Below are 26,101 nucleotides of genomic sequence, written 5' to 3'. Positions count from 1 at the left end.
GTGTGTGTTGGGGGAGGGGGGGCTAAACCTACGCCCCAATGTTCAATGCCTATATGATGTTTATATTTGCAACAACAAAAAATTGCCCAGCCGGTTCTGATGCCTATGGCATATAATTATTTGACATTTATCCAAAAGGGAAATCCCTCCCCCTACTACCGACCCTGAACATGGGCCTAGTGTGATGATTTTTAGTACTTTGATTTTTATGTACTTCCTCTGTTTTATTTTTATTATGCAGAATTGTTAAATCAATCCGCGGATTTTTTTGTGCTGCTAATGTTTAAATGAAAAAAATAATAATTATATATTTTATATTTTGACGTTATATTGAACAAAAGTATATCTTTTTGTAAATCTTTGATTGAATATCGAAAAAGAGTCGTTTACTAAAACGGATTACTTTAGGGCGGATGTGTTGTAAATTAATCTAAATGTTATTTGGTCATAAAATGGTTCAGATGGCACGTACTTGCGTTGACGCTGGGAAATACTTAAACAATTATATCTAGCATCGTGTTTATCGGTAATGTATATTCACGCTTTCATATATATCATTGAATTGTAAAATAATTACTTTTCTTATGAGCAATTGATCTGTCATTCTTATGAAAAGAATACGAACCCTGTGTTTGAAAGTGTGTCGTCAGACAAATGAGCCTAGTTGGTGCCGAAAAATGACAAATTACGGAAAATACATTTTATTTTTGTTGAGGTATTTGCCGAAATGCTTCATTGTCAGTTGATGCAGTATCGAATTGTCAATTTCTTCGGTCTGTTCCAACGTACATCGTTAGTTGATGTATCGTCTGGGACTAAGTTGGTTTGTTTCCGCCATGTTGTAAATACACAGAATCCAGACTTCCTGTTGACTAGAGGAATGCATTTACACCAAAATAAGCGGTGCAGTGGTCTTAAATCGCTGTCATACTCTTGCTTAGAAATACATTGGTGTGACATGAGGTGTGACAGCGTGCATTAGATTGTTTTCTCACTAGAAGCCACTGTCAGGACAATGTCCTTGACACTGACGGAACTACTTTTTTCCTGTTTTAGAAGCTAGCCCTAGTTAGGCTTTAGAAAAAAAAGAGACTTTTCCAAGAAAGTATATGTTAACTTTTACATTGAGATATTGAGCATTACAGGAGCATATTATTAAAGTGAACATTCTTAGAATATTTAGCCTTAGAAATAACTCATAGGGCCTAGACAAACACACGATACAATTGACATTGTCAGATTGTAAGCATTGACAAACAATGCTGTAGAATTTTTGTGTTTGTCTGTCGCATGAAAATTATTTTCACACATTCTCAAAACCCTGTTCAGGCAAACGGTTTTTGTACATGAAGGAAGCAATTTTCTTTGGAATACATCAGCTACATCACTTTATTAAAATTAAAATAAAAATAATTACACTAAGTTAAGTATATGAGTTGCGTCAAGCGAAAAGGGACCTTCGTGACAAAATTTTCGAAAATCGGTTTTTTACAGATTCTGAAAGAGCTAGTTTTACTGAATATTTTGATACCAAATTTTTAATTATTTACCCTTTGAATTCTAATTAAAACTCAATATAAAATCAATGTAATGCTATCAAGATAACGCTATAAAACGTTTCGTAACGTCACACAACGTCATTGATAATTGAAACGTCATTACTTATCACCCTTTTGTATTAGTTATATAGAAATAATTTTTTCTAGATATATTTTAAAGTTTCTTCAATATCTATTTTTCCAGATTTTAGCATTTATATGGTCGTATACATGTACTTTGTAAAAAAATTCTGATAATTTAAAGGTTATTGAAATAAAAAATCATCTAAATGTACATGTATATTGAAATAATAAAGTAAGGTGTAAATTCTAAAGGAATACAAAATTCGGAACTGGCCAAATGATTGTATATTCAACGACATCATCTCAACTTTTTTTCTACATCATCAACATAACCATGCTTTCATCACTGGAAATTCGCATTTGAATGGATCCTTGACAAGGGACATACTGCTGACCATAAAAAACGAAAAAGTTCCTACTTTGAAATCATCTCGCAAGGCATTCGTAAAAGCACGGCCATTTTCCAAGAGAAATTATTTATTGTTCACGGGATTGACCGAGTAATTACGATTGCCCGCAAAGCATGGCAAAGGAGTGTAAAAGAGTATCTGACATCACTGTTTATGTAGTAAGGTCTTAAGGATTGATCCCTGTCAAAGTGAATCTTATTTCCCTTTAGGTATTCGCAAACCCACCTCCACAATAACTTACCCTTAGGCAGTGCCCACATGTATTTTTTTATGAACTAAATTTAGGGGATGGTTTGGATGTAACTTTCAGGCATTGTAATTATTTGCCTTTTAATTATTTCACACTTCTTCCAAAAAGGATTCCAATCTTTTTTATTTTGAAAATTATATTGAAATTCGGAAAATCTCCCAATTCAAAATAGAATACTAGTAAACGTGTTTTACCCCCCCCCCCCCTTCAAGATGGTACTTGCCTGTATGACAATGATTTAATATGCTGTAAAACTAAATTAAATAAACCGGTTCACACACTGTATCATTTTTTTTACTTAACTATACATGTATATCAGTGAAAGAAATAAAAGATTTCGTACATTGGCAGAGGAAAGGGAGGTCTTCTTTGAAAAGAGTCCGGCACGTTGTGCTTTGGAACTGAGGCACAATACTTCGGTGCTTACAGTTGTACAATTTGATAAAGATAAAATATTACATGTATGTGTTGTACAATGTTAAAAGAAAAACGTTTTTTGTTTATTCACGTGCTAAAAATATTAAGGGGTTTAATTTGTTCTGCACTAAAATATACCGATAAAAAATACCTAGGTTACGTATACTATATAATTATCTAGGTTTGATGCAACACAATTAATTCAAAGTCAGACGTTAAATTCGATTTTCAGAGCATTATAAAATGGTTAACTTTTAATTGACATGTTTAAGCTTTTCTTATGTGCCACCTATTCTCTAAACCACAATTTTAAATTGCCCAAACTCGAAAATCCTATTTCGTGGGGGGGAGGTAGTAGTCAACTATTTTCAAGACCAAATTCCTTTCACTTCCTATATCTTCCCATATTTCCTTGCTATATACATGTATAAGATAAGATAAGATAAGATAAGATTTATTAATACCAATTTGGGGCCCATCAGGGCATACAAGTAATAAGGAAAAAAAAAAAAAACATACAAGCAGAAATTCAAAATTGATAGCAGTAACTAACTAAAGATAAATGATGTTACAGCAGTTGGGGATTACAACATACATAATCAATATACTGTAAATAAAAGTTTGTTTAAAGTATTTCTATATATTACTCTTTTGTATTTATTTGTTTCTTTGTTTAACATTGCATAATACATTGTATATACTGTAGTAAAAAGTGGGGGGGGGGGGGGGCAACCATCTTTTCAATGGACATTTCCTATAGTTAAGGTAATGTTCTGGAAAAAAGTGGGGGGGGGGGGGCCCTGCCCCCCCCCCTCGGTTGCTACGTGCCTGAATATTTTATTGACCAAGTCAAGGGTCCCAGATTTACATACACATTTACATACATGTAAATAAAATAATCAGTTAAAATCACGTTCATATATACTTTTAGATGGTGTGAAATGAGCCTGACTCGCCGAAAATCCAAACAATAAATACGCTGTCATTGGTACAAATTTCCTTCAATTTATTCTCCGCATGTGATTGTAAGCAAAAGTTTCAATAATTTGCTTTTTGTACTTTTTGATAGATAGATCTCATTATGGATGATGTGCATGTAGTCGGTAATCCTCGTCTTGCTCCGCTACACTCCATTTAAACAGGTATACAAGACATCCGAGGAGCACCGAGTGATATGTGTAAGCCATAAACACCCCCCCCCCCCCAAAAAAAAATAATAATAATAAAACAAATGAGGTCACAAATTAATGCTGATTGAAGGATATTATTCAAAAAAACTTTTTAAAAACCTAACTTTTCGTTCTTATAGGGTGGGTAATTCTTAAAATGAAAATGTCAAAATTTCTTTCATTCCTGATTCAAAAAAAAAAAACAAAAAAAAAATTAAATCATATGCAGTAAACAGACAGGTATAGAAAGCAACTTTATTTATGGGAAAGGGCTGTATAAAAGGTAATTATACAGAGATAAACAAAAGGGGGGGGGGGTGATCAGACACTATTATTAAGAGTTCATAAAAATAAGAGTTTGTGAATAAAAGAATTGATTTTACAATCGCAATGTAAATTGAGATAGTTCTTCGGCAACACTAACAAAGGGGTGAACAGTTTCCCAAATATGAAATTATCATCTATAGTTCAGAAAGAATACGGAACTATCGAGGTTTGAAAAAAAATCTACAAACTTTACTCAGTCTGATTATGTGAATTTCAAGACAATAATCCGGTACTACATTCATTGATCAAATATACGAGCGATTTTTTTTATAAGGAGGGGGTGGGGGTGGGGATATGGTGTATGTTCAAATTGGTTATGGTCGAACTAAGAAAGAAATTAATAGTAAAATAAATACGTAAAAAAGAAAATGAACAAGCAAAATCGAAACGAAAAATAAAATAATTTTAAAAATCAAAAGAGAATAAAGAAATAAAAAATCGGAATTCATCCTTGAAAGGCTTCCCTTTCCGTAGTAATAAAACGAATATTAGCACATACAAAACTAGTGCTAATTGTAACGGGAACCGTTACAGATGTTCCCCAAACGCTCCCCAACTCCCTTTTGGTGCCATATTCCCTGTAAGCCTAATTAAATAAGACAACATCTGTGCATTTTTTACTTTAACAACGTTTTACCAAAAGGATACCAATTATATTCAAATTTTAACATTGCATGCGTGCCCATGCATGTGAATGCAGTGCATAATGATCATATAATCTTGTCTACACTTTCTATATATTTGAATATACTTAATATTAAAGCATTTAGTCCAAAAGTATTAAAAAATCACTCATTCAAGTGTATTTTTAATTTCACTCATTCCAAATGCACGCACGTGCGTGCACGTGCATGATGACCATACCTTCTTGTTAGAGGCCCTTATATATATTCATGTTCTAAATCCCATCCTGTTTGGTTGAAAACCAAGGGAATTATAGCCATTTCAAGTTTCAGCCAATCAGATTGCAGCACACGTGCATCCACGTGATTTCAAGAATTTTTTTCTAAATCATATTGTAGAATATCCTAATGCATGACTATGTTTTAAATTTCAAAGCATTTCATCAAAAATCAAAGGAGATATAGCCATTTAAAGTTTCAGCCAATCAGATTGCAGCACACGTGCATGCGCGTGATTTCTTGAATTTTTTTATATATCATATTGCAGGATGTCTTGATGCATGACTATGTTTTAAATTTCAAAGCATTTCATCAAAAATCAAAGGAGATATAGCCATTTAAAGTTTCAGCCAATCAGATTGCAGCACACGTGCATGCGCGTGATTTCTTGAATTTTTTTATATATCATATTGCAGGATGTCTTGATGCATGACTATGTTTTAAATTTCAAAGCATTTCGTCAAAAAACAAAGGAGATATAGCCATTTAAACATTCAGCCAGTCAGATTGCAGCACACGTGCATGCGCGTTATTTCATGAAATTTTTTCCATATCATGTTGTAGGATATCCTAATTCATGACAATGTTAAAAATTTCAAAGCATTTCGTCGGAAAACAAAAGATATATTGAGATTTTTGTTTCAGCCAATCAGAGCAAGGCGCACGTGCATGCGCGTGAGTTCGTGCTAATTTGACAGTGTCATACTATTACCATTATTAATGTATCCTTATGTAATGAGTTTCAAAGCATTTCATCAAAAAATGTAAAAGTTATAGCTATATTAAGTATATCAGTCAATTCACTCATTTCACGCGCACGCACGTGCAGGCGTATGCGCGCAAAATGACCTTCGATCCGCACACCTACACTACACACCTATTAACCCTAAAAAGGTTTTAGGTCAGTTGGGTGAACAGTTTCTGAGAACACTCGCGGACAAAAAAGTACCGGAGAACAAATAAGAAAAAAAATAATAATAACTAGATACGATCTCGTTGCGAGCAACGAGTGGGTCTTCCGTCCAATTCTTGATGAGATGAGATAAGATTTTGATTGCGATTTTCATTCTAAAATAATGATTTACCACAATCTGTAAAAAGACATTGAACATTAAATACTTAAAAAAATCGGCCTTTTGCCCCTAATGGCCCCTAATTTTAGGAATCGGTCCTTTTTATTCATATCATCTTAAAGATCTTACGATTTTGAACATTTTGTGTTCAACAACTGTTCAGAAATTCTTTTTCGTTTTTGAGCTATTAGCAAAAGAAATATTTAGGGTCTAACCCTTCAACCCCTTAATGGGGACGTTAAGCAAAAAATGAAAGGTTGCATATTGTTCAGAACATTATTTTGAACATCTTTTGTTCAGTATTGCTTATCTAAATATTTCTCCCTTTCGAGATATAAAGCATCAAAGATTTAGCATTCTGGCCCCTTGTGGCCCCTTGTGGCCCCTAATTATGTACCATACGACATAAAAACCATAATATATAGTTGAAGATGGTTGAGATAAACATCTTTGCTTCAGTAATGTATTACAAAATATTAACTGATAAAGAGTTATTGATTGAAGACTTTTGGCCCCTCTTGGCCCCTTCGAGTGCCCAGCCCCTTTTTCGGGATCTCATCCTAAAGATCTTAAGATTTTGAACATTTTGTGTTCATCAACTGTTCAGAAATTCTTTTTCGTTTTGAGCTACATGTATTAGCAAAAGAAATATTTAGGGGCCAACCCTTAAACTCCTTAATGGGGACGTTAAGCAAAAAATGAAAGGTTGCATATTGTTCAAAACATTATTTTGAACAACTTTTGTTCAATATTGCTTATCAAAATATTTCTCCCTTTCGAGATATAAAGCATCAAAGATTTTGCATTCTGGCCCCTTGTGGCCCCTAATTATGTACCATACGACATAAAAACCATAATATATAGTTGTAGATTGTTAAGATAAACATCTTTGCTTCAGTAATGTAATACAAAATATTAACTGATAAAGAGTAATCGATTGAAGACTTTTGGCCCCTCTTGGCCCCTTATTCGAGTGCCCAGCCCCTTTTTCGGGATCTCTTCTTAAAGATCTTAAGATTTTGAACACTTTGTGTTCAACAACTGTTCAGAAATTCTTTTTCGTTTTTGAGCTATTAGCAAAAGAAATATTTAGGGGCCAACCCTTCAACTCCTTAATGGGGACGTTAAGCAAAAAATGAAAGGTTGCATATTGTTCAGAACATTATTTTGAACATCTTTTGTTTAATATTGTTTATCAAAATATTTCTCCCTTTCGAGATATAAAGCATCAAAGATTTAGCATTCTGGCCCCTTGTGGCCCCTAATTATGTACCATACGACATAAAAACCATAATATATAGTTGAAGATGGTTGAGATAAATATCTTTGCTTCAGTAATGTATTACAAAATATTAACTGATAAAAAGTTATTGATTGAAGACTTTTGGCCCCTCTTGGCCCCTAATTCGAGTGCCCAGCCCCTTTTTCGGGATCTCATCCAAAAGATCTTAAGATTTTGAACATTTTGTGTTCATCAACTGTTCAGAAATTCTTTTTCGTTTTTGAGCTATTAGCAAAAGAAATATTTAGGGGCCAACCCTTCAACTCCTTAATGGGGACGTTTAGCAAAAAATGAAAGATTGCATATTGTTCAGAACATTATTTTGAACATCTTCTGTTCAATATTGCTTATCAAAATATTTCTCCCTCTCGAGATATAAAGCGTCAAAGATTTTGCATTCTGGCCCCTTGTTGCCCCTAAATATGTAACATACGACATAAAAATTATAATATATAGTTGTAGATGGTTGAGATAAACATCTTTGCTTCAGTAATATATTACAAAATATTGACTGATAAAGAGTTATCGATTGAAGACTTTTGGCCCCTCTTGGCCCCTAATTCGAGTGCCCAGCCCCTTTTTTGGGATCTCATCTTAAAGATCTTAAGATTTTGAACATTTTGTGTTCATCAACTGTTCAGAAATTCTTTTTTGTTTTTGAGTTATTAGCAAAAGAAATATTTAGGGGCCAACCCTTCAACTCCTTAATGGGGACGTTTAGCAAAAAATGGAAGGTTGCATATTGTTTAGAACATTATTTTGAACATCTTCTGTTCAATATTGCTTATCAAAATATTTCTCCCTTTCGAGATATAAAGCATCAAAGATTTAGCATTCTGGCCCCTTGTGGCCCCTAATTATATACCATACGACATGAAAATCATAATATATAGTTGTAGATTGTTCAGCTTAACATTTTTTGTTCAGTAATATATACCAAAATATTGATTGTTAAAGATTTATCGATTAAAGACTTCTGTCCCCTTTTTGCCCTTAATGTGATGAGTCAGCACTTTTTTCTTGGTATAATATGAAAGATCTTGATGTTCTGCACAAATGATGTTCAGTATGTTTTAACAAAATATTTAAACTTCAAAAGATATGATGCAAAATGTCTCACAAAATCGGTCATTATTCGTGTCCTAAATTTTGACCCCTACCGAGCTCCCATACTAGGCACTTCCGGAAAATATCCTGACCCAGGTGCAATATGGCAACATGTCCTCTACCATCCCTGAAAATTTCAGCTTTCTAGCTTGAGCCGTTTTTGAGTTCCATCACAGACATGGAGGTCATCTAAATTTTGATCAAAGGGCGATAACTCCCGACCGGAAGTGATTTTTTCAAAATCGAAGCGCCGGTACAAACTTCAGATAGAAGCACATCAACACCGAAAATTTGAACCAAATCGATTGAGCCATCTCCGAGAAATCTTCTGCACAAAATCGGTAAGGAGAAAAAAGAATAATAATAATAATAATAAAAGTGAAAAAGAAACCGAAGAATAATAGAAGGGTCTTCCGCTGAAGACGGAAGACCCTAATAACTAGATGCGATCTCGTTGCGAGCAACGAGTAGGTCTTCCGTCCGAATTTTCGATAAGATGAGATATGATTTTGACTATGATCTTTGATAAAACATCATGGAATCATGCCTTTTCTCTTTTGATTAAATTCTTTTGATTTAGATAATATCATCAATGAGTACTTAATTTGCACATTAATTCTTTTCTTTTTCTACTTTGAGAAACAACCAAAACCAATTAAAGAAGACTTGTAAGGAGACCTTGGATTATAAATGTAGTTTGACACAGAATAGCAACGAACCTACGACGTGACAATCCAATTATCCGTACACATTTCATTGCTCTTTATGTTACTTTCGTTCAAGCAAACGCTCGGTTGCCTCTGTTAACCGCTATTGCGAAATGTCGGCATTGACAGAGACCGCCGCCATTTTGGTCCCGCTTCAGATTTTTGAATGTTAATATCTCGAGTTTGAATTTATAAATTTACAAACGAATCATATATTCAGCCTAATAAGAAATGTTTCTATCAACTATACTCATATAATTTTAAAATATTGAAAAACAAAAAAGTTAAAGACGAGAGACTTTTGGCCCCTCTTTGCCCCTATTTTGAAGGGCTAACCCCATTTACTTGATACCAAATGAAAGGTTGTACTATACTGCACATTTTTTATTATATATGTCTTAACAAAATATTAACAGGTAAAAAGATATAAAAGAAAACGTATCAATTTTTGTGAGATGCGTATGAGCTTATTTTTCGAGCCCAGGCGAGCGTCGATGCCTTTTTACCTGGAAAGCTCTTTATGCAAAATGTCACATCTACTATCCTTCCTCTACCTTCACTGAAAATCTCAAGTCGATATCTTAAGTCGTTTAGGAGGAGATCTCAGGACAAGCCGACCCTCTAAAAATCAGAAAATCGTCCATATATCACGACCGGAAGTGACGACGTACTTATAAAAAATTTCCGACAAGGTTCAGATAAATATCTATCAGATCTGAAAGTTTAGTGAAAATCGGTCCAGCCGTTTCCGAGAAATCGCGTGCACAAAATCGGTAAGAAAAAAATAATGATAATAACTAGATACGATCTCGTTGCGAGCAACGAGTGGGTCTTCCGTCCAATTCTTGATAAGATGAGATAAGATTTTGATTGAGATTTTCATTCTAAAATAATGATTTTCCATAATCTGTAAAAAGACATTGAACATTAAAGACTTTTAAAAAATCAACTCTTGGCCCTTCACGCCCCCAAAGATTAGGGATCAGTCCTTTTTTCTTCATATCATCTGAAAGCTCTCAGGATTTTGATGACTTTTTGTTAAACAACTATTCAGAGATTTTTTTTCGTTTTTGAGTTATTCACATAAGAAATATTTAGGGTCCAGCCCTTCAACTCCTTAATTGGGACGTTTAGCGAAAAATAAAAGGTTGCATATTGTTCAGAACATGATTTTGAACATCTTTTGTTCAATATTACTTATCAATATATTTCTCATTTTCGAGATATAAAGCGTCAAATATTTAGCATTCTGGTCCCTTTTGGCTCCTAATCGTGTATTATACGACATTAAAATCATAATACATAGTTGTAAAATGTTGAGATAAACATTTTTGCTTCAGTAATGTATAACAAAATGTTGACTGTTAAGAGTTATCGAAAAAAGACTTTAAGCCCCTTTTGGCCCCTAATTTGAGTGCCCAGCCCCTTTTTCTTGATTTCATCTTGAAGCTCTTAGGTTTTTGAAGACTTTTTGTTCAATAAATATTCAGAGATTCTTTTTCGTTTTCGAGTTATTCGCAAAAGAAATATTTAGGGGCCAACCCTTCATCTCCCTAATGGGGACTTTTAGAAAAAAAATGAAAGGTTACATATTGTTTAGAACATGATTTTGAACATCTTTTGTTCAATATTACTTGTCAAAATATTTCTCACTTTTGAGATATAAAGCGTCAAAGATTTAGCATTCTGGCCCCTTTTGGCCCCTAATCATGTATTATACGACATTAAAATCATAATATATAGTTGTAAAATGTTGAGATAAACATTTTTGCTTCAGTAATGTATAACAAAATATTGACTGTTAAAGAGTTATCGAAAAAAGACTTTAAGCCCCTTTTGGCCCCTAATTTGAGTGCCCAGCCCCTTTTTTTTGATTTCATCTTGAAGCTCTTAGGATTTTGAAGACTTTTTGTTCAATAACTATTCAGAGATTCTTTTTCGTTTTCGAGTTATTCGCAAAAGAAATATTTAGGGGCCAACCCTTCAGCTCCCTAATGGGGACTTTTAGCAAAAAATAAAAGGTTACATATTGTTTAGAACATGATTTTGAACATCTTTTTTTCAATATTACTTGTCAAAATATTTCTCACTTTTGAGATATAAAGCGTCAAAGATTTAGCATTCTGGCCCCTTTTGGCCCCTAATCATGTATTATACGACATTAAAATCATAATATATAGTTGTAAAATGTTGAGATAAACATTTTTGCTTCAGTAATGTATAACAAAATATTGACTGTTAAAGAGTTATCGAAAAAAGACTTTAAGCCCCTTTTGGCCCCTAATTTGAGTGCCCAGCCCCTTTTTTTTGATTTCATCTTGAAGCTCTTAGGATTTTGAAGACTTTTTGTTCAATAACTATTCAGAGATTCTTTTTCGTTTTCGAGTTATTCGCAAAAGAAATATTTAGGGGCCAACCCTTCAGCTCCCTAATGGGGACTTTTAGCAAAAAATAAAAGGTTACATATTGTTTAGAACATGATTTTGAACATCTTTTGTTCAATATTACTTGTCAAAATATTTCTCACTTTCGAGATATAAAGCGTCAAAGATTTAGCATTCTGGCCCCTTTTGGCCCCTAATCATGTATTATACGACATTAAAATCATAATATAAAGTTGTAAAATGTTGAGATAAACATTTTTGCTTCAGTAATGTATAACAAAATATTGACTGTTAAAGAGTTATCGAAAAAAGACTTTAAGCCCCTTTTGGCCCCTAATTTGAGTGCCCAGCCCCTTTTTCTTGATTTCATCTTAAAGCTCTTAGGATTTTGAAGACTTTTTGTTCAATAACTATTAAGAGATTCTTTTTCGTTTTCGAGTTATTCGCAAAAGAAATATTTAGGGGCCAACCCTTCAGCTCCCTAATGGGGACTTTTAGCAAAAAATGAAAGGTTACATATTGTTTAGAACATGATTTTGAACATCTTTTGTTCAATATTACTTGTCAAAATATTTCTCACTTTCGAGATATAAAGCGTCAAAGATTTAGCATTCTGGCCCCTTTTGGCCCCTAATCATGTATTATACGACATTAAAATCATAATATATAGTTGTAAAATGTTGAGATAAACATTTTTGCTTCAGTAATGTATAACAAAATGTTGAATGTTAAAGAGTTATCGAAAATAAACTTTTGGCCCCTCTCGGCCCCTAATGTGATGAGTCAGCACTTTTTTCTTGATATCATATTAAAGATCTTGTCATTTTGCGCAAATATTGCTCAATATGTTTTAACAAAATAATTATATTATAAAAGATATGATGCAAAATGTCTCAAAAATTCAGTCATGATTCGTGTCCTAAATTTTGACCCCTACCGAGCTTCCATACTAGGCATTTCCGGAAAATTTGAGAACCATTGTGCATATTGGCAACATGTCCTTTATCTTTGGTAAAAATTTCAGTGTTCTAGCGTAAGCCGTTCTTGAGTTCTGGTGATGACAAGGAGGTCCTCTAAATTTCGATTAAAGGGCAATAACTTCCGACCGGAAGTGATTTTCGAAAAAATGAGAAAAACGGATCAGGTTTAGTTGACGACACACCTTTCCTGAAAATTTCAAGTTGATTGATCGAGCCATCTCCGAGAAATCTTCTGCACAAAAATTGTAAGAAGAAAAAGAATAATAATAATAATAATAAAAGTGAAAAAGAAACAATAGAATAATAGAAGGGTCTTCCGTTGGAGACGGAAGACCCTAATAAGAAACCGAGTAAAAACAATATGTTCCCAAACTCCGTTTGGGGAACATAATAAGGAGGGGGTATCAAACCATTTAATTACAATATTGTGTAAGATTATAAACTCAAGATGTGCTTATATTTTTAGTCCGGAAGTACTCTTTTTGCCTGAAATAAAATTAGTCATCCGAAAGTAAAACTATCGACCTACATGCGTCTGATTTTACACGTGAAGTATTTCGATTATAATTTTCGACTTTGACAACATCAGCTTTAAAATACCTAAAGTTACCGTGTTTAGTTTTAAGTTATTGCAATTAATTTAGGCAATGAAAACAAGACCACAAATTAATTTTGAAAATGACCACTGTGTATTATCTTTACATTTTATTGCGTCATGCAGTTTTAAAACCTCAGAGTGTTGACCAAAGGTGACGTGTTAAGGAGCAAATACGGAAGACCGTATGGCTTTCGCCCCTTCATCCTTTATGACATGGCTACAGACAAAGGTTCCTAGCTGCTGCGTTCATATTTATTATATCATATGCATTGAAATAAATGCTATTGAAACTAAGCTAGAATCAGTGGACTTGATTCTAATATTTAATATCTGATGACAAATTTTGGACACTGTGTCGCCAATTCTCGGGCCTCTCTGTCTAACGCCTTAAACTGAGAAACAATCTGGAATGTGACATGCCCCCCCCCCAAAAAAAAAAAAAAAGAAAAAAACAAGAAAAAAAAAAGAAATAAATGCAGGGACCACTTGCTTATCTGTAGAGTCTGAAGCTCAGCCGGAAAAGCCAAAGAAGCGATTGTTTTCAGGGCTTAAGGCAGACACGTACATTGATTTGTTGATGAAAATTTTTGACAGCTCACGAATAAAACCATTCATAAACAATCAAAAATTAAATTTGTTTATAGATTATTTTGGAAAAATTACCAGTAAATCTATAAATTGACGACATTGTTCATTTTTTTAAAAACAGTTTTAGGCGTGTATATTTTTTTTTAAAAATATGTATTACGCAACCATATTTTTGTTTTGCTTAATCGTATGATTTCTTTTATCGGCAAACGCACTGGCGAGACGTCACGTCTTTGAAGCGCTATTGTGACGTAATTACGTTTATGTCACGAAGGTCCCTTTTCGCTTGACGCAACTCATATGCATTTATTGATAAGTTAAACATTTTTCTGCATAGAGTGTTCTGTCCATAGCAAGGCATTATATTTTTCCTCATTAGATGTTAATACCTTCTAAGGCCAGACAGTTCGTTCCCCAGAAATCTGTTCTGTTTATGTTCATAATATATGAAAAATATTTAAAATTATAATTACCTTCTGATTTCTAAATTGGTTTCTAATTGTCTTTTAACAATTACAACAGTAAAATTTTTGATTTTGGCAATTTAAGTTTCTTTCCAAATGGATTAATATAGGCAACACTACCCTCTGGTATCTTGCACAACTGCCTGGTAAGGTACCTCAATTTTTGTGAGCTAACTTGTAAAAAAAGCTTTACTTTGGATAAAAATTATACATTATTTAGGAACGTATCGTCTGTCCTTAAATAGTACAATTCTCGGAATGGCAAAGAGTAAAAAAATGTGTTTGCCAAGTGTGCATGTATTGGAATGGCACAAAGTTAATGGTCACTTGTAACTAAATGCTTCATATTCTTTGTTATGTATGAATATCGGTATATGTCTTGTGAATAATTATTCAGATAAGTAATGTATGTCTTATTTCAGGTAAATGAGAAAATGGAGTCTTCGAGTGGAGGTAATAGCATACCTAAAATCATGGTGTTTCGGCCCACAATGGAGGAATTTAAAGACTTCACCAAGTACGTAGAGTACATGGAATCGTGTGGGGCTCATAAAGCCGGGGTCGCAAAGGTTTGTTTATTAACTAACATGGATTTTTAAAATTTAAAAAGTATAATAGAAGTCTCCACTTTTAAAAAAAATGACTAGATTATTCATTATACTCTATTGCATTTGTACATTTATATAGCAAACTTTGGTCGTAGATTTATATATATTTTTTGATATTAAGGTCATCCCTCCTCCTGAATGGTCACCGAGGAGAAATGGGTATGATGACATTGACATCACCATACCAGCTCCCATAAATCAGGTTGTTACTGGTTGTCAAGGTCTCTACCAACAGTTCAACGTACAAAAGAAGGCCATCCATTGCAAAGATTTTGAAAAGTTGGCGAATAGTGACAGGTGTGTTGTGAAATCCAGCTGGATAATTCACAAGTGTTTGTAGGTTTATCAATAGTAAACGATTATATTTATATTTTTATTTTTGTGTTGTTGTAGATATCGAACACCAAGACATTTTGATTATGAAGAACTAGAAAGGAAATACTGGAAGAATATCACCTTTGTGAATCCTATCTATGGAGCAGACATTTCTGGTTCTTTATATGACACAGATCAGGACTATTGGAATATCAACAAACTGGGTACAATACTTGATTATGTGAACGGTGATTATGGAATTAAGATTGAGGGTGTCAACACTGCCTATCTCTATTTTGGGATGTGGAAGACGACTTTTCCCTGGCATACAGAGGATATGGACCTGTACAGTATTAACTATGTTCACTTTGGAGCACCCAAATCCTGGTATGCCATCCCCCCAGAACATGGGAGAAGATTGGAAAGACTAGCTCAAGGTAGAAATGGACTGTTACTGTAATAAAAGCAATTCACTGCAGTACTATTATATAAATTAAGTGTATCTTTTAATTTTTCATTATTTTGATTTTTAACAATTTATTCCTTTGCTCTTCTGTTTATATTCAAAATGAAAACAATCCTTATGTGAAATTTTCTTTGTCTTTATTTTTTAGGATTCTTTCCAAGCAGTTTTCAGTCATGTCCTGCTTTTTTGAGGCACAAAATGACACTGATCTCACCAGCAATTTTAAAACAGTACTCTATTCCCTTTAACAAGGTATTTTAATAATTAATGATAATCATGGAATATGCATTGAAGTCTTAAAAGGACATATCATAGAACAGGATTTTGTTTGAAAATGGTTAAAGTTTCAGATTTAGTTATACAATAAAGTTTGTGGATGAGTGACTAAAGCTTTGGATCTGTTAATTTTTCTGCAGATTACACAGGAGGCTGGGGAGTTTATGATCACCTTCCCCTACGGCTACCATGCAGGCTACAATCATGGGTTTAACTGCGCCGAATCCACCAATTTTGCTACAAGGAGGTGGATTGAATATGGAAAGAGATGCTTACAAGTAATTTTTAATTGAATTCAAATGAGCATGATGATACTGTTTAAAGTACTATAGAAAAATAGTTCTGTAAGTCAAGACTTGATATTTTCCTTATTAAACCATAGCATTACAGGTGAAAGGTATATTTTAATGTATGCCTCTTTGTATAGTGTACTTGCCGTAAAGATGGTGTTAAGATCAGCATGGATTGCTTTGTGAAGAGGTTTCAGCCTGACAGATATGATCTTTGGAAGCTTGGTAAAGATGTAGCCCCTCATCCGGAGGATGACCAGTCTAAACTTTATAAACACAAGTAAGCTTCTCACTCAAAAGTTTCAATGAACATATGGGAAAATGACAATTATCTGATAAAGTCAGTTCCTTCTTTTCTGTGAAGTCGTTAGAAATAAAAGGTCCTTAAATTTTTTAAGTAAGATGTGATACAACCCTAATCACCCATTCATTTACCTTTTATATTAGGGACTCTGGTGGTGAAAAGGCCATTGAAGCAAATAACTCTGGAACCATACAGACAAAAAGGCATCCCATATCAAGAAAGGCTGAGCAATCACCCAGGAAAAGTAAAGGAAAGTCGAGCAAAACACCCAAAAAGAGTACAGAGAAGGAAGGAAACTCGGGTTCTGAGGAGTCAGCAGAGGAGTCGTGTGATGAGGACAAGTATGGAGGATCGACAGAGGAGGAGTGTTCAGAGGACACCGAGGACAAGAAGTCGACCGACGCTGACAGCAAGCAGAAAATCAACATGTACCTAAAGGACGTGTCCAAGAAAAAGGAAACCCCAAAAAAGAATGGACCGTCATCTTTTCAAGCTGCGTTTGAATCGTTAGTGGCGGCCCGTTCATCGGCATTAGCATTGCGTCCAGGAAGTGTAGTGGAAGAAATGCCACCTAAAAAATACAAACCTAAGAAAAGGAAAGCAGAAGTCAAACTAGAAAAAGGTCAAATCAAACAAGATGCTTCAGAGAGCATGAGTGACCCATCCCGTGATGCTAGCATGGACAGTATCTCTTCAGTGCCAGTGAAGAGTGAAAAAGGATTACCAAAAGCAGATGATGGCGTAAAACAAGTGATACCCAAAAAGAGATCCAGGAAAGAAAACCCTGGTCACCATTCCTATTCTTTCCTGCCCCTCACACAGACAAATATGACAGCCCAACAACAGAGTCAGTCGGACTTCAATCGCATCAACTTCCTCATGCCAACAATTAGGTGGATCGAACAACAACAAATGCTGCAAAGTAATACTAAGGGCAAACCTTATGCAGAGTCTCCATTTAATCAAAGTTCTGGTGTTTCATTTGGAGATTTATTGAGCTCAACAGCTAAACAACCTAGTAATGGCAGCAATAATGTTAAACAAGAGCACAGAGTGTCCTCTAGTTTATTTGGTGATATGCAAGTGCCTAAGACTTTGTCAGTAGCTTCCCCAACATCTTTGCATGGAACAGCTGAATACGTCAAAACTGTGAGAATGAAATCCACTGCTTCAGCGACCATAACAAGTGAACCAAAACAGGAAGGATCGCAGGCTCTAGATCTTTCATTTTCCTCAACAGCAAGCTCTGAGATGTCAAACAATGATAACAAGATGGGGGGATCAAACAGTGATAACAAGACTGGACATGGAGAAAATTCTGGTGCCTCAGGGACAAGTGACTTAAAGAATTTGGAACCAAAACCACCTGATATTATGAATGCACCACCTATGAAACTCACAGGATCACAGCAGAGTTTGTTTTCCAACATGTCTGAAGCATTTAAATTAGCCAACAGCATGCTAACACAAATACCGGAATCCACTTCTTCTTCGTCAGGATCAAAGTCTCCCCGCTCTCTACTTAGTCCAGGGAGACAGAGAGTTGGGGGAACCATGGGATTGGCAGAGGCAGTGTCACATGACCATGGTGGTCTGGGTTCTCCACCGTTACCAAGCAATGCTTGTGGTTCAACTACCTGCATAGGAACACCATCATCCCTTCTTTCTCATTCGTCTTCTCTACCTTCACATTCCAATCAAAGACCGCCCCAGGCTCATATGAATAGACCTTCTAATCCCAATCCTAGGCTACAACCATTAAATCCAGCTGTGCCGCCGACAGCCCAATCAAATCTTCTTCTACAGGCCCTGAGTGGTCAACCCAATCTACCCTCACAACAACAGCAGACTTTTTTAGTGAATATACCTGTGATGCATTCTGGTACTACTACTACTGGCAGCAGTACCTCCGCAACCCCTACTTCCGCCGTTACTAATGCATCACAGGTGAAACAAAAAATTCTTCTCTCAAATGGGGTTCTTCAAAATAATGAGAAAACTTCAGGATCTGGCACAGTTGTTACGGCACCACCCACTGTCAGCCAATTACTGAAGGCAACCAGAGGAATAACATACTCAGAATCAAAATCACAAACTTCAAAAACTGTTAATGTCAACAGCACTATGAAATATGTTCAGATGAAATCTCCTTCAGGAACTATAAGTTTAGTTCCAGTGGTTTCCCAATCGGGAGGAAATACAATCTTGCTACAGAATCAAGCTGCCACAAACATTTTACAAATATCATCCTCATCTATTGCAAATTCAGTGACAGGAAACATTATTGTGCAGCCTTCTGTGCAGAAAATTGGAAACCCACTTGTACAACAGACTGTGACAACTCCATTAAGGATAGCAGTATCACCACAAGTTGTACCAAACTCTACATTATGTATTGTTCCTCAATCCAAATCACTTAATGTGGGGGGTCAACAAAACATATTAGCCATGGCTGGAAAACCTCAAGCAACACTGGTGGCATCCACTCCAGTGCTAGGACAGAAAACAGCCACTGTCCCTCAGTTTGGTGGAAGACCACAGTTTTCAGGCACCACTCAGTTCCTGTTACAAGGTGTCACACAGATTCACCCCACCCCCACCGCCTTCCAGGTGGATCCTAAGACTCCACATTTCCAGGCTGTTGTGACCTCCAGTCAGGTGTCAGTTCCCCAGTCTACAGTGGTGGCATCAGTACAAACACAGCCTGTCACCAGTGTGGCACTTAAGCCTGCTCAGGCCTCGGATGCACTCAATCCTGGAACAACAACCAAATTCAATGGGGCACCTGCTAATGGTGGGTTAAACAGTGATGTGGATCAGACTTATGGTGCCATTGTGAGTCCAAACAAAGTACTTCAGTTAGTTCCCCAACCAATAGTGCCAATATCCCAGGTATCAGGAGTGACTGCAATGACTACCACCACGTCCACCACGGCGAAACACAAAGTGGCGGCTGACAGTGGGCAGGAGGAGGTCCCCACAAAGGTACCAAAGAAGGAGAGTGATAGTATTATGAATGACACTAGCCTGGAGCACAAAGTCAAAGCTGGACTTTTGTCCCCGAGTTCTAACCAGTCACTTTACCGAATGTCCAGCCCAGGGTCGGATGACAAAACGTTAGTTCAGGTGTCCAGCTACAGTGCTTTCTCAGGGAGTCCTACCAGTAAACGGTCACCAGACATCTCGGACGTTTCTGGGGGCAGTGGCCAACTGTCACCCACTAAGGCAAGTTTTGGGGGTGCATGTGAAATTGATCATGTTTTTACTCATTCTGATTCTGCAAGATAGGGAGTTTATTTATTGTATCAATATTTTACATTTCTGGTTATGCTGATAATGCATTAATAAATGTCATATTGCTTAAGTTGTATGTATTGATATTTTACATTTCTGTCATGCAGGCAGCTAAAAAGAAATCCAATGCAGCAACATCCCCACGATCTCACAGTGTGGATGGGAAAGGGGGGAAAAAAAAGCATCAGGATGAAAATAAAATTCCGAAATCCAAAGGTGATGCTAAAGATTCAGAGAAGAATAGGTCAAGGAATAGCAGTGGTGTCAAAGACGGTTCTAAAGACCAGAGTGGGCGCAAAAAGAAACGGAACAGTAGTGGACAAGATATCAAAAAAGGTTCAAACCTTAACATTGAATGATCCCAAATGACAAGCTGCTGATTTGGGTCATTTAGTTGGAGTAATATTTTTCCTTTTGTAAATTTCAGACAACTATGAAATTTCAGCTTTTCCTGAGAGAATTATGACAGATGAATGGACTAAGCCTGTGAGAAACTTATGGCAACATTTGTTGCTGGATTTTAATGCAGAACAAGACTTTAATGTAAAACTTAGCCAGAAATTGCCACATTGTTCCATTTGTGCATTATTTAAGCCATTACATGTAAGTAGGCAATGTCCCTTTATCTTCATTATACTGTAAATCATGTTTTATTCAGATGAGCTTTATTTTTGTGGTATTACGCAAGGCAGTGTGCTCGCAAAAATTTCATTCTCACATATATAAGTATTCCTTTATGCTATACAGATTAATATCCATAATTCTTGAAAATTTGGTGTCGCTAAAAAAGAGTAAATGACTGTCTCGCAAAAATTAAGTGATCTACAGTATATATCAGTACTTTCGTAAATAAAAAGTATCTTCCTCATTACAGTTGAAATATTTCCAATTTGAATGAAAGGAAAAAATATAAATTGAAAATAATTTTTACATTTTTGTAATAATTGGTGATTTCTAATTGTTAGTATACTACTATTTTGTTTTCCAAGAAGTTGCCATTTTATATTAAAGTATATTTGAAAGTATTATGTAAATAACCAATATGTAATAAGATATATACACTGTATATACTTGGGAAATATTTTCCCAATTTCATTACAATGCATTCCACAAAACATAAAGGAACCTTTTTGAGAGAATTATAATGAATGATTGACTTTTTCCAGATGTTACTGGACAAGCAAGAAGACAGCCACAGCCCTACAAAGGCTAAAAAGGGAAAGAAATCCATACCAGAGAAAACGCTGCCTATGATACCGGAGACCTGTTTTGCCTGTAGTGAAGATAACCCCACTCCAGCTAGAATTCAGGCACACCTGGACAAGGACGGGCTAAGTCAGCTGCTGGTGTGTCAGGACTGTAAAGTCTGTGTCCATGCTAGTAAGTACAGCTAAGAAAAGTCAGGATGAAGTTTGTTCATATTAAGTTTTCATTGTTGATGTGACACCTTCTGTATTGTGTATAGGTTGTTATGGTGTGCTGGATCTACCTCAAAACAAGAAGCTGTGGAGGTGCACTCGATGTGTCCGTCAGCAGATAGCAGCTGTAAGTTTGAAGCCACCATATTATTTACTTCTTATCTTGTAAAAAAAAAAAGTCTACTCATGTCTTCGATTTACATGTTATCAGAAGTGTTTGCCAGTATAGATTACAACAGAATTGATAATTTTGATTTTACAGGAGTGTTGCCTGTGTTGTATGAGGGGCGGGGCCCTGAAGCCCACCAGTAACGGGAAGTGGGCCCACATTGTGTGTGCTCTGACTATCACAGAGGTCAAGTTTGACAACATCCTCAAACGGGAACCAATCAACATCGATGGAATTCTCACCAACAGAGTTCGATTAGTATGTGTGAAAAGATAACGTAATATATTTGTCAAATGAGTTTTGAAAAAAAGTACTGTATAAGTGGAAATTTTAGCAATCATGAAATGTTGAATTTAGAAACTTACTTATTAAAAGCAATTATTGCTTAGCAGTATTCAATTCTGTCTATTTCATCACTCGCTAATAATGCCAAATTTAAAACCCTCAAAAATTCTGCTTATAAAATTCTTGTATGAAAATGAAATTTTTCAAAAGTAATTTGAAATTGACCGTTTTTTGAATTACTTGTAATAGTTATTCAATGAATTACACTTTAAAAAAACAATATCATTTTAATAATTTTCTATTATATTTGAATTTTTTTTTCATTAATTTCTTTTATTCAGCAGAACAAACTTTCCATCACCATCAATTTAACTTTCTTTTTAATCATTTTTAACACCTATTCTGATGATTTTCATGACTTTCTGTTTACATATTTATTAATTTGATACATGTGCATTGACTTGTTTATTATCATTACAGATTGAATAGATAAGTTTATTGATTACAGCGAGCTAATTCTGGGATTGTCTGTTTACAGAAATGTTATTACTGTCACCCCCTACACAACAGTGATAAGACTGTGGGAGTCAGTGTCCTCTGTTCCGTGGGGAAATGTTCCTCCTCCTTCCACGTGACCTGTGCCTACGCTGCTGGCGTCCTGTTCGAGACCAGTGATTGGCCGTTCCCTGTGTACACAACCTGTAACAAACATGGAGCCCACAGGGAAAAGGTAATACCCTTTATATTTATATTATTTATGATGCTAGAAAGGGAGGTTGACTTTAATTAACTGTATGTGACTTTAAAGTGACTCAGCATCAGATATGTGATAAAGATTGGGATGCACATGGACATTGGCCATGTCATGTAATCATTAATAGCAAATGTCAATTCTGATATCTTTACACCTCGATATCTTGATGTTTTCGGAGTCCTGCCAATTTCAAGATACCGAATTTTTCCTGTATCATTGTTCGTAGATTCATTCTTTGAAATATATGTTGATTATCAGCAGGTATATAAGTATGTTGAACCAGTATTATATACACACCTATAAAGGATATGTACAAGTAATGGAAGTGATCAATGATAGAATTAAGTATGCAGAACAGTGAACATGCTTTAGGGTCATATTTTGACTTTGGACATCAGGATGAAGTGTATTAATAGTTACCTTTTCACATTTCAGGCCTTTGCTAAGGAGAGAGAGACGACTAATCTAAAAGTGGGTGATAAAGTGTATGCCAGACATAGAAACACTCGATATTATAAAGCCAGTGTTGTGAAAATTAAGAAACAGACATTCTGTTGTCTGGATTTTGATGATGGCTCCTTCAGTGACGACACTTTTCCTGAGGATATTGTAGTAAGTATGCATAGAATTTTATTAAGAAATAAGGTATCATTTTTAAACATCTATCGGGATATAAATACGGGTCGGTCACGAGATTAAATTCCATAAAGCCCGAAGGGCTTTATTATGAATTTAATCTCGTACTTTAAAGTGACCCGTATTTATAGCCCGATAGATGTTTTAAAATGATACCTTATTACTTATATTTACATTTGTGACTAATTCATACTTTATATTTGCATAATTGTGACTTTTAACGTGTGAAATGCATTATTTTTCAAACCCAACGGCATGTATGTAATTCAATGAACGCGTGTCGACCCTTTATGACGTCACTGAGAAATTACGTCAAACGATTATCCAAACGCACATCTATGACCTCTTGACCCCATACCTGTATTTATACAGTTATAGATACGCATTCCTTTCAGTAGTGTTATATAAAGGAAAACATTTGCAAATGTAAATATTTCATGATAAACTAATGTACGAAATATTATAGACTAGTATCAATATGTATATTAATTACTACGTAATTTTAGATACAGGTGCATGTAAATGCTTCCAGTAACTGTGTGAGAAGAAAAAACAAAATTATTTTATACGTATATACAGTAAGAAGTGTAAAAATAATGCATTTGACGTTAGTGGATTGTTTGATTTGTAGGGATACTCTCCATCTCACCTTCCAGTAGTGGGAGCTCCTGTCCAAGTCAAATGGACTGATGGGGAACTATACGGAGCCACTTACAAAGGCACCAACGTCGTGGTCATGTATTATGTAAGTCTGAGCATCAGGGAAATAATTCCATTATGTGCATATATCTTGGAAATATCAATTTAAGTAAACAATGTATAACTCGGCATGCATTGCCTTGCTGAATCAATATTTACCTGTACTTAATTATGAAAGAAAAGGTCATTGATTCCTAACATTGATAATACAGATACAGTTTGAAGATGGAGTGGAAAGGGACTTCAAAAGGCATGAGCTTTGGACGTTAGACGAAGAGCTCCCAAAACATGTCAGATCCCGACTGGTAAGTAGAAAAGATAGGAAAATTATCGCAGGATTGGAGGAATATTTTAGGCTCTAAATAAATATTGTTACCACTGCCATTCAGTAAGCATTAAATTCTTCTGATGTTCTAGTTTCAGAATGTGTACTGCATATTATTTTATTTTACTTTTTTACCTTTTATCTATAGTCCGAAGCCACAGAAAGGAAATACAATCTGCTTTACGATGATGAAATCAAAGCAGAAGTTGGTGATCACCACACAAGGAATAAACCCAAAGTCTCATACTCCAAACTCAATGGCTAAAGCAACCAAGGGCTGCTGGCATATCTGTGATTTTGTGTATAGGACGTTGAACTCTTTATGTATTGTATAGGGCACTTACAGAGCGTCAGAGACAATGAATTTTACTTCAGTGTCAATCTCCTGCATATTGTTAAAAAATTACTGATTTATAAAATCAGTTTCATAAATTGCTTTTAGATAAGTATTATTAATGAAATTGAGAAGGATACATGTATTTTTGGGGTTGATATGATATTTGAATGCATTGTGCATTTTTTTCTGTTTTGTGTAACCTCTTTCCACTTTAAGACTATAAATCCTGATTTTTGGAACCCAACAAAATACTTAAAACTTGAAATGTTCACTGAAAATAAAAGTGTGGCCCTGACAGTGATCTCTATATGCTGTACATAATAAAAGAGAAAAAGTAGGCAGCATTTATTTATTAATGTTAAATAAGGTATTTATTGTACTTTTATATGTTGTTTTGACTTTTACTTGTGTAGTGTATCCTTTATCATGCACTCTTCTTTAATGATTTTTGTGTATATTCTTCACGTGAGTTGTATGGAATCAGACTTATAGAAGAAAATTGTACACTCACAGGATTTTACATGCAAAATTATGCGCTGTAATTTTTACTGAATAAATCTGCATTATTGATTGAGGAAAGTTTCTGGATTTTATCTTTTTTCTTAGTAATTGTAAAATGTAGCTGCCTTGAATATTTATGTTTCATCAAGATTTCCATTTTATTTTGTACTGGTTGAAGTGAAAAACTTGTGTGTAAAACTTTGATCTCTCAGTCTTTGCCACCCTGGACTAAAAGAGAATACACTGGTTTAATTCTTGAAAAGAAAAGGATAAAATTCATGTGTATTGGACTGTACAAAACTTGGATCCCCTACTGGACTTGGAGTCAGTGACCCAAACTGAGCCTTGTGTTGCTGTGAACACTTGAATCTACACAATATGTGGATAATCTTTTCCTATTACCTCTTGCACTTCATGACTAGGATCATTTAATGGCTTTGTTCATATTTAATAAATGTGCCCATGATGCTTCTAAACTTTCTTGATTCTTAGCCTGTGACAAAATACGTGTGCCATTGAAGACACAATTTTTCACATAAACTATGTGTACATACTGATTTTCCCAATTTTTTTCTGGGCATAAGATGTTCACAAGAGGTAATGCATCAAAACAGCTGAACTTCCAAGGGGAGATGATTAAGAAAAGGCAAAAATTCAAGTAAAGTGGTAATAGAAAAAAAATTCAAGAACTACTGGACAAGAAAAGTGGTATCTTCCTAGGGTAGTGAAGAATTTAAATAGTTCAAATCATGTCCCCTGATGAGTAGAGTTGGTTTTACAATAGGGAAACAAAGTTAAATATTGAAAGTGACCCAAACCTACAACCCCAAGATTTACCATGTAAATCGACTCTACGGAGTTAGACTGAGCTATTGATGAACCACATCTCGTGACAGTTTGAGCATGTCCTCACTACATACTGTATGCAGGGTTATTTTTGCCCTTAAACACTTGCTGACAATTTTGCTCAGTTTTAAATCTGCCCATTCACAGTTCAGTTCAAGAAATTATACAGTGTTCTTTGATTTTGCCCTGTTTAAATCGACTCTACGAAGTTAGACTGAGCTATTGATGAACCACATCTCGTGACAGTTTGAGCATGTCCTCACTACATACTGTATGCAGGGTTATTTTTGCCCTTAAA

General features: G+C 35.1%; 1 protein-coding gene across 1 annotated transcript; it reads left to right on the top strand.

Moving 5' to 3' along the window:
- Positions 1-440: 440 nt before the first annotated feature.
- LOC134251266 (lysine-specific demethylase 4C-like) lies at positions 441-25,027 on the top strand. The gene is made up of 18 exons (XM_062733648.1): positions 441-526; positions 14,703-14,849; positions 15,010-15,185; positions 15,282-15,640; positions 15,818-15,921; positions 16,086-16,223; positions 16,373-16,515; positions 16,683-19,768; positions 19,945-20,169; positions 20,261-20,436; positions 21,000-21,213; positions 21,299-21,378; positions 21,514-21,678; positions 22,244-22,435; positions 22,895-23,071; positions 23,727-23,840; positions 24,007-24,099; positions 24,268-25,027. Exons 2-18 carry the CDS (start codon positions 14,715-14,717, stop codon positions 24,382-24,384), a joined length of 5,694 nt encoding a protein of 1,897 aa, XP_062589632.1. The 5' UTR covers positions 441-526; positions 14,703-14,714; the 3' UTR covers positions 24,385-25,027.
- Positions 25,028-26,101: the final 1,074 nt, after the last annotated feature.

This window comes from Saccostrea cucullata, unplaced genomic scaffold, assembly GCF_032062105.1.
Source record: "Saccostrea cucullata isolate Sc308-1 unplaced genomic scaffold, CSIRO_AGI_Scuc_v1 ctg272, whole genome shotgun sequence".
In the NCBI taxonomy this organism is placed as follows: domain Eukaryota; kingdom Metazoa; phylum Mollusca; class Bivalvia; order Ostreida; family Ostreidae; genus Saccostrea; species Saccostrea cuccullata.
The sequence above is the reverse complement of the archived record's forward strand: the minus strand, read 5'-3'. Positions and strand labels throughout refer to the sequence as shown.